Source organism: Salvia miltiorrhiza, chromosome 4, assembly GCF_028751815.1.
Source record: "Salvia miltiorrhiza cultivar Shanhuang (shh) chromosome 4, IMPLAD_Smil_shh, whole genome shotgun sequence".
In the NCBI taxonomy this organism is placed as follows: Eukaryota; Viridiplantae; Streptophyta; class Magnoliopsida; order Lamiales; family Lamiaceae; genus Salvia; species Salvia miltiorrhiza.
Window position 1 is genome coordinate 11,884,947 of NC_080390.1, and position 9,645 is coordinate 11,894,591.

The 9,645-nt window shown below is 46.6% G+C and overlaps 1 protein-coding gene across 1 annotated transcript; it reads left to right on the forward strand.

Annotated features, from left to right (window-relative positions):
• Positions 1–8,536: 8,536 nt before the first annotated feature.
• LOC131023005 (uncharacterized) lies at positions 8,537–9,268 on the forward strand. The gene has a single exon (XM_057952542.1). The coding sequence runs from the start codon at positions 8,537–8,539 to the stop codon at positions 9,266–9,268; it is 732 nt and encodes a 243-aa protein (XP_057808525.1).
• Positions 9,269–9,645: the final 377 nt, after the last annotated feature.

Here is a 9,645-nt window from a genome sequence, read left to right on the forward strand (position 1 = left end):
CAGAGCCGAGTTTCAGAGGCTGCACAGAGTGAAGATTCGGTACACGTGCCCGTTGGTCCGATGACGAGAGCTAGAGCCAAGACGTTCAAGGCTAATTTAATGACGTTGGTGGAATAAATCTAGAGGCAAGAGCTGAAAAGACCAATTGGAGAAGGACCGACAGATCAGAGCTCAAAAGTAGTAAATCTTACTCCCTCCGTCTCACAAACACATGAACAAAGAGAAATGCACGGGTTTTAAGAAATGTTAGTTGAGAGTTAAAGTTAGTGGAAAATGGGTCCCACTTTAAAAGGTGTTGTGAGAGTAATGAATTAATTAAGGAAAAGTAGTGGTGGGCCATGATGTACTAAAATGGAAAGGTTCATGTTTTTGTGAGACACCCCAAAATGCAAAAACGTTCATATTTTTGTGAGACGGAGGGAGTATTACTTATAGAGCAGAGCCCAACAGCAGAGCAGACACACCGAGCATAGCAGAGCTGCAGAGCAGAGTGGAGCTGTAGAGCAGAGTGGAGCTACAAAGCATAGTGGAGCTGCAGAGCAGAGCTAACATGCAAAGCAGAGCTAATCTGCAGAGTAGAGCTAACCTGCAGAGCAGAGTGATGCGTCTTCGACTTTTGGGCCATTTGGCCCTATTTTTCTCTTTATTTGGGTCAGTTCAGGTCTGTCCAGGGGAAAACAAAGTTGTTGAAGAAGGAAGGTCCAGTGGAGCGGAAACGGAAAGAATGTGGTTGGAATGGGCATTACCAAGCCCAGATTGCTATGTTATGTTTACCAGCATGGAGCTTCGGCCGCAGTACCTCTCCAGTCTAACTTGGGGCATGGGAACCTGAAGCAACCCACCTGGTATGAATCAAACCGAAGAAAGCAATCCGTCTGACCACTACAATGAGAAGCAGACAGCCAAAGCCAAGAAAGAAAAGTAAATCCCGAAGATTTGGAGGAAGGATGGAGAAGAACGAAGAAGGAGCTGGAAGAATCTGGAAGAAGGGGAAGTTTGACTACAGCATGCAGCTGGAAGCTATCTTCAATCGGATCAATCAAGGATTGAGCTAAAAAAGGAAAGAAGATCTCGATGAAGATATGAAGCTGGAGCAGCTAGGGTTAGACCTCGACCATTCGACAGTATAAAAGATTGATGATGTGCAGCATGCACAATCTCTTGGCACCCTTTTTGAACTCCGTTTTATTTTAGTTTACTACTTTAATTCGCCGTGTGTGGCATCGAAAACAATTTACATTCCAGTTCTATTTCCTATTTGTCGTCGTGTTTTCATTCGAACAAGATTCAAGGCTCGAAGCCTTAGGTATTACTTTATCTTAATCAAGTATTCCCTTTTGTTTACATAATGTGTTCTATTCATTCTGCATTTATGAATTTTGCTATGTGTGAGTAGTTCCTTTGGTGAGGTTTTAGGGGTGGAAATAATTGTTGTTAACATGTAAACATTCGTGAGGCATTTGTTCTTTCGGTTGAATCTCGTGGTTCCGGAAGGATCTGTTCGACACCATGGGCAGTAGGGGCCTAACGGGTGATCTCCGTTCGGTAAAACGTTGTCCATGTCAAGCAAAGGCCAGGGTGTACCAGGGTGTGACAACCAGTATACCCAAGACCGAGTGGCTGAGCAGCGTCAACAAAAGGCGTTGTAGATCCAGAAGGTGGGGAAAGGATTGATGGGATACACTGTCCTTCCTCAGTCTTGGGCTTCTCTAGAGACTATCCATCAACTGTGACGAGGCATAAAGCCATGGTTATCAAACGAGGAAAGCAATCTCTGCGCCGTAGCATGTCTATGACTGGTCGGCTGACAAGCCGGAAATGGTTGTGTCCAGGAGGTATGTGTCACTCAAAGTGCGGAGTTGGGGACCTCGGGAGAGAAGGTTGGTGAGGGTCATACTTGGTGAGTAACGGGTATGACTACTATCTAAGGAGGAGTGAAGCACTGCCTTGTGACCGGGGAATGTGTGACCTTCGGACCAAGTGACCACAATGGGATCAACCATCCTAAATGTGAAGTATAACCCATTGAAACGCCCCAATGTCTTTGGGCCACGCCTTGGGTTTATATGGATCATGGACGGATTATCAGTATGTCTATGACCGAAACGAATGTTAACAACAGTTATGACCTAACCGAATAACCTCACCCCTTTGTTATTATTGATCTTGTTATTTTTTTGTGCAGAGTATACAGATTGAGACTTGTGACACCTCAGTTTGTCGTTGGAGAACAAAGTGGTTCCTCACTCCCTGCGGGATTCGACCCTACACTTGCCACTAAGACTGAGTTCTTGTTGTGGGACGTAGGAGCGTGTATTGTCTGTATTGGGCATACACAAGTATTTTGCCCGCACCGCACGACGGGTGTGTGTCAAAATTGGCGCCGTTGCCGGGGAGTGACGCGCAACAATTTTGTTCTCTCCTCATTCCATTTTCCGCTACTGGTGTATGCGTGGAACTCGTAGAGTTGTAAGAGCATTGGTGTTTGACCCTAATATTGATTGCATCGAAAGACGACTACGCGCAGAAGCACGAATAGCGAGACGTGAAGCTATGGCAGAAGCAGAAGCAGAGCAAGCAGCTGCCGAGCAGGCGCAGACCCTCAGACAGTTGGCATACCCAACTAATCTCAACTTGAGGCCGAACGGAATCACCTTACCGGAAAACCCGTTCGCACCTCGTCGGTATGACCTGAAGCCTTCTTTACTTCAGATCTTACCGAAGTTCAATGGATACCAAGGAGATGATCCCCACACTCATCTCCAAGATTTTAAAATGACAATCATGCATCAATCCAGTGATGAACAACAAGAGTATGTCAAGCTGATACTCTTTCCTTTTACCTTGGTGGACAACGCGAGAAGATGGCTGTATGACCTACCCGCAGGAAGTGTCACCACATGGGCACAATTGCAACAGGCCTTCCTGGAAGAGTTCTTCCCAGCATCAAGAGTGGAGCGGATGAGATGGGATATCCGCAGCATCAGACAAGATGGGCTAGAATCCTTCTATGAATATTGGACGAGATTCAAGAGAATGCTGAGCAACTGTCCTCATCACCAAATCTCTCCAAAAGATCAAGTGGAGAGTTTTGTAAAGGGCATGCGGAGGAATGATCACAGTCTGGTCCTAGCAGCCTGTAATGGATCATTGGTGAGTAAGACTCCAATGGAGATCTTTCAATTGTTGGGCACCATGGCAGAAGAATCACGCGATGAGGGGCATGAAAGAAATCTGGAAAAACCGAGAAAAACTGAAGAGAAGGAGGAGATGTCCAAACTGGAGAAAACTATGGAGAAGAGCATGAACGAACTCAAGGAACTTCTGTCGGGCTTGACTATACCGAAGAAGATTCGCCAGTGTGGCCTCTGTGATGCCACCGGGCATCAATCTGAGAATTGTCCCAATTTTGGCGAGGATATTATTGACGTTAATGCCATCGGAGGACATGATGGAAATCCACGGAAGTATGATCCATTTGCAAACACTTACAATCCAGGGTGGAGGGATCATCCTAACTTTCGGTGGAAGCAAGATGGTCAGCCTCAACAGCAGAACAACATGGGAGGACAGATGCAACGTCCTCAGTATAATCAGAACCAACATCAACAACAGTACCAGCTGGGACCACCTCAACACCACAACCAGAATCAACAACAACTTCCTTACCAGCCACCACACCGGAGAGCACCCTGGGAAGAAGCCATAGAAAACATGACTAAAGAGAGTGAGAAATTTCACAATGAAATTCGTGCCGGCATGAACCAAACCAACCAGCAAATTAGTCACTCGACTAAGGCAGTGGCCAAATTGGAGGAGAACGCTGGTAAACTCCCAGCCATGAGAATCAACCCCAGAGAACACGCCCAATTTGTGCTAACTGAGTTTCCAGAAGGAGAGGAAAAGGAAGAAGAGTTGTTAGCTGAGGCCGAACTGCTTCAAGGAAACTGGAATAAGAGTGGTAAGGGTCCAACTGATGAACAAGCTGGAGGTAGCAACCCAACCGACGCACCCTACCCAGGACGCCTGAGACAGAAAGCTAAAGAGAAGGAAGCAAGTGAAATGATGAAGATGTTCCAAAAAGTGGAGCTAAGCATACCCCTACTCGATGTTATCAGGCAGATTCCTAAGTATGCCAAATTCTTGAAAGACCTTTGTTCAAGAAAAGTCAAGATGGAGAAAGAAGTCCGTTACGTGATGGGAGAGAGTGTCTCGGCAGTGATCCAACGAAAGTTGCCCACGAAGAGGAAGGATCCCAGGATGTTCACCATTCCGTGCAACATTGGTGGAACAACATGGACAAGGCCATGATGGACTTGGGAGCCTCGATCAATGTGATGCCATTGGCTGTGTACAAGAGATTGAATATTGGTGAGATGAGGAACACCCGTGTGGTCATACAGTTGGCCGACAGATCCAACGCTTACCCGGAAGGAGTGGTGGAGGACGTACTGATCAAGGTTGGAGATTTAATCTTCCCAGCTGACTTCTATGTTCTGGACACCGGACCTGAAACCGGGAAGAATGCCATATTATTGGGAAGACTGTTCATGATGACCGCTGGAACCAAGATCGATATGAAAACCGGAATCTTAACATGTGAGTTCGATGGAGTTCAAGAAGAATTCAACATCTGTGAGACCATGAAGAGAAAGAAAGCAATGGAAACGGTGGACATGATCGATGTGTTTGAATCTTTGGTGCAAGAATAGGGAATTGTTTTTGGTTCCAGGGATACCACAGAGAAAGTGATCCAGTATGGTCTGACTGGTCGAGATGCAGAGCATATGGAGGATGATGAGATGAAGGAAGCCATCATGGAACTTTACTCTCTCCGAGAAAATACCATGGAAGTTGAGTTGGAAGTAGATCAGAGGATCAAGGAATTGATCAAGGAGGTATATCTAGCTGGAGGAACGGAGACAAGCAAACCAGAATTGTTGACTCAGTATGGGCAGAACGAGAAGTTGCTTCCGTCAATCCAGAAAGCACCCACGCTAGAACTCAAGAAACTACCTAAGCATTTATAGTATGCTTATTTGGGACCAGAAGAGACACTACCAGTTATCATCAGTGCTGATCTAACAATTGTGCAGCAAGATCGATTGGTCAGAGTGTTACGGGAGAACATGGAAGCCATTGGTTGGACCTTAGCGGATATTAAAGGCATCGGTCCTACGGAGTGCATGCATCACATTTACCTTGAGGAATGAGCCAAACCTGTTCGAGATTCACAAAGAAAGATGAATCCCGTCATGAAGGAGGTAGTCTTGAAAGAAATTCTCAAGCTACTGGAATTGGGAATCATCTATCCCATATCCGACAGCCAATGGGTGAGTCCAGTCCATGTCGTACCGAAAAAGTCAGGAATACAGGTTGTGGAGAATGATCAAGGCGAGCTTGTACCCACCCGTTTGCAATCAGGATGGAGAGTTTGTATTGACTACAGGAAGCTGAATGAGGCAACCAGGAAGGATCACTTCCCATTGCCCTTTATCGACCAGATGCTGGAAAGACTAGCTGGTAATGCCTATTACTGTTTTCTTGACGGATATTCCGGGTACATGCAAATCTTTGTGGCACATGAAGATCAGGAGAAAACCACTTTCACCTGTGTATTTGGGACATTTGCATACCGAAGAATGCCGTTCGGATTATGCAATGCACTGGGAACCTTTCAATAGTGCATGATGAGCATTTTCTCCGACCTACTTGAGAATTGCATTGAAGTTTTCATGGATGACTTCACCGTGTATGGTAGCTTTTTTGACACATGCTTGAAGCATCTAGAGCTTGTGTTGAAAAGGTGTGTAGAGAAGAGCCTGGTCCTTAACTATGAGAAATGCCATTTTATGGTGAGGGAAGGAATAGTGCTGGGGCACGTAATTTCAGAAAGAGGAATCGAAGTGGATAAGGCGAAGGTTGATTCCATCGCCAAATTGCCCTACCCGACAACAGTAAAGCACATACGAGCGTTCCTTGGTCATGCAGGGTTCTACCGGCGATTCATTAAAGATTTCGCCAAGATTGCTCAGCCCATGACCAGACTTCTTCAACAAGATGTGCCGTTCGAGTTTCATGACGATTGCAAGGAGGCATTCACAATTTTGAGAAACAAATTGGTGTCGGCCCCCATTATTCAACCTCTGGTTTAGGATTTACCATTTGAGATCATGTGTGATGCCAGCAACCATGCCGTTGGAGCAGTACTGGGGCAGAAGAAAGGCAAAGAGAATTGCGTGATCTATTACGCATCTAAGACTCTGAATCCAGCGCAATGCAGTTATACCACTACCGAGAAAGAACTCTTAGCAGTGGTGTTTGCCATAGAGAAATTTCGTTCCTACCTTTTGGGAACAAAGGCGGTGGTCTACACGGACCATGCAGCGTTGAAGTATTTGATGGCCAAAAAGGAATCCAAACCTCGACTCATCAGGTGGATTTTACTCTTGCAAGAGTTCAACATCGAAATAAGGGACAAAAAGGGAGCTGCCAATCTCGTGGCGGATCATTTGAGCAGGTTGCAACTGGAAAAGGATGATAGTATGCCCATTACCGATACTTTTCCAGACGAAAAGTTATACTCCGTGAGCACCCGAGTGGAAGGGGAAAAACTGTATGCTCTGACCAAACAGGAGCCATGGTATGCCGATATAGCTAACTATCTGATCACTAAAGAGTTGCCTCCAGGATTGACAAGGTTCGAGCAAAGGAAGTTACTTGTGCAAGCACGATTCTATTACTGGGAGGATCCATATCTTTGGAGGACCGGAGCAGACCAAGTCATACGGAGGTGCATACCTGAGGATGAACATGCCCAAATTCTAGACATGTGTCATGGAACAGCAAACAACGGGCATTTTGGGGGAAAACGCACAGCCCACAGAATTTTGGAGAGTGGATTCTACTGGCCCACCATATTCGCGGATGCAAGAAAGTGGGTACAGAGCTGCCTGAAGTGCCAGATGACTGGAGGTATTACCGCAAGAGATGAAATGCCACAAGTTCCAATCATGCCAGTTGAGATTTTTGACGTGTGGGGAATTGACTTTATGGGATCTTTCCCAAAGTCAAGGAACTACGAGTATATTCTGGTGGCAGTTGACTACGTGTCAAAGTGGGTTGAAGCCAAAGCAACCGCAAGCAATGATGCTCACACCGTGGCAGGGTTCCTGAAAGAGCAAGTGTTCGAGAGGTATGGTATACCCAAAATCCTAATCAGTAATCAAGGGTCTCACTTCTGTAACGCCACTATCAAAGCACTAACTAAGAAGGTGGGGGTGACACACAAGGTCACTACAGCATATCACCCCCAAGCCAATGGCCAGGCTGAGATTTCCAACAGGGAAATAAAAAGCATCTTGGAAAAGGTGGTACACCCTAACCGCAAGGACTGGAGTAACCATTTGGGAGACGCATTATGGGCATACCGAACTGCTTTCAAGACACCCATTGGAATGTCCCCATTCCGGTTGCTTTATGGAAAGAGATGTCATTTACCTGTGGAAATCGAACATAAGGCGTACTGGGCAATCAAGCAAATTAACCTCAGTATGAACCTAGCTGGAGAAGCAAGGAAGTTGCAGCTGAGTGAATTGGAAGAACTTCGGTTGGAGGCCTACGACAATGCATTGCTCTATAAAGAGCGAACCAGGAGGATCCATGATGCCAAGATCAGAAAAAAGGAATTCCTGGTGGGACAAAAAGTCCTACTTTTCAATTCACGCTTCAAGATGATGGCTGGGAAACTTCGTTCAAAGTGGTCAGGGCCGTTCGTGATCAAAGAGGTTTTTTCAAATGGAAGCATAGAAGTGTATGATCACAATGGAGTTGATACGTTCGTGGTGAATGGGCATCGCTTGAAGCCATACCATGAACTTGCTGAAGTGGAAAAGGAGAAGGAGGAATGCCACCTTCTCGACCCTGTGTACGAGTAATGATGAAGGAAGAGTCGAGCTCAAGACGGGACACAAGAGCGTTTGTTGGGAGGCAACCCAGTGCTGTTTTTCGGTATGGTCTTTACCGAATTTTCTTTTATTTTAAGTTGTTTTGTTTTGTTTGGATGCACTAACTTGCAGATGAGTTGGGCCGAAAAAGTAAGAAAGGGAGCGGAGGCCCAGCGGAGAATTCAAACCCACTTTGCGTTGCAAAGTGTGTAGGTGGAGGATTTGGAGTTTTGCGAGCAGGAGAGGTCCAATCGGGGAAGGGTGACGTCAGAGAGGCAGATGCAGCAGACTGACATGATGGGACGGGAACGTTTGGGTTTCCAAAGGAAATTTGAAATTCAAATTTTGGAGAGATTTTTCTTTCCTTAATTTAAAGTCTTGCCATAACCGTCACCCCCACTTCCCTTAAACACTTCTCCCCACTTCTTCCAAAACCCTAAATCTCCATAACCGCTACACACGATCTCCACAACCTCCCACCACTTTCAATTTCAGGAACCGCTAACACCACCTTAAAAACCACCTAGTTTCCTAAATTCCTACCCAAAACCCTAACTTTCCAAACACTTTCTCAATCCCAAAAACTCGCAATGGCAAAGACAAAAGGTGAAACTGGTTCCGGAAGCACTCAAGTTTCGGCGAAGAAGAAGGCTGCCAAGCCCCAACCTCCGACGAAACGGACCACCAGACGAACCACATTCGAGGAAACATCTATCAAAGCTATCGAAGAGCCAGTCGTGGCCATTCAGACGGAGGAGAGAGGGCCAGAAGACGTCCCTGTGATGGAAGAACGTGAGGTAGAGAAGGAGACCTCAGAGGAAATGATCGAGGTATCGGAAAAGCCCATGGAGGAAGAACAGATCGCACCTACCCCGCCAGTGAAAAAGCTGAGGAAAGCTTTGAGGAAATCAACTCCCGCTCAAACTGCCGAAGAGCGGGAGCCCACTCCAGTTCTCCCTACACCACCAGCGCCATCTTTTGAAGAAGGGAAGACGGCGACAGGGTACGAAGAAGGAGAAGAAGAGGGAGAAGAGGCCACCCACGAGACCGAGGTGGAGGCCTCCACCCTTCAAAGCAAGGTGGCGAAGATTGGAGCGAAAAGGAAGTTGGATGTCACCAAACCCCCTCTACCCACAAAGACGAGACCGGCGGCGGCCGGAAGTAAGACGAAGGGCAAAGAAGTCCAGAGCAAAACTAGGAGAGCAACCCCCGCTGAAAAGGGAAAAGGTAAGCAAGCCGAGGAAGATCCGGAGAGGACTGAGACCGTGGACAGCTCCAGATCTGAGGATGTTTTGGCGCCAAAGAAACCCACCTCCAGTTAAGCCACTACCACAAAACCGAAGCTTGCAAAGTAAAAAGGGCTGATACGCACCACTGCTTCAGGAGTGGTCATACCGAGAGACAGCCAAAGGTATGCCACTCTACAGAACAGAGAAATTACCCCTTGGTATTTTCTGGTTAATGGAGCTTTGGAGGAGTTGGGGATAAAGGAGAAAGTTGAGGGTTATTTTGAGGGGATAGGTTGGAAGAAGGTGCTGGAGTGGAATCCGAAGGCATTCCAGAAGTTGACGGAGGAATTCATGGGCACTGTTGAGTTTAAGCCCAAGGGAAATTATACGATTGAGACCCCAGGTACTTTGCGGTTCCAGTTGCAAGGTAGGATATTCCCACTCTCGATCAATGAGCTGAATATCCACCT

Excerpts from the sequence above, each read along its gene's own strand:
- LOC131023005 (XM_057952542.1), top strand. The coding sequence starts at position 8,537 with ATGGCAAAGACAAAAGGTGAAACTGGTTCCGGAAGCACTCAAGTTTCG.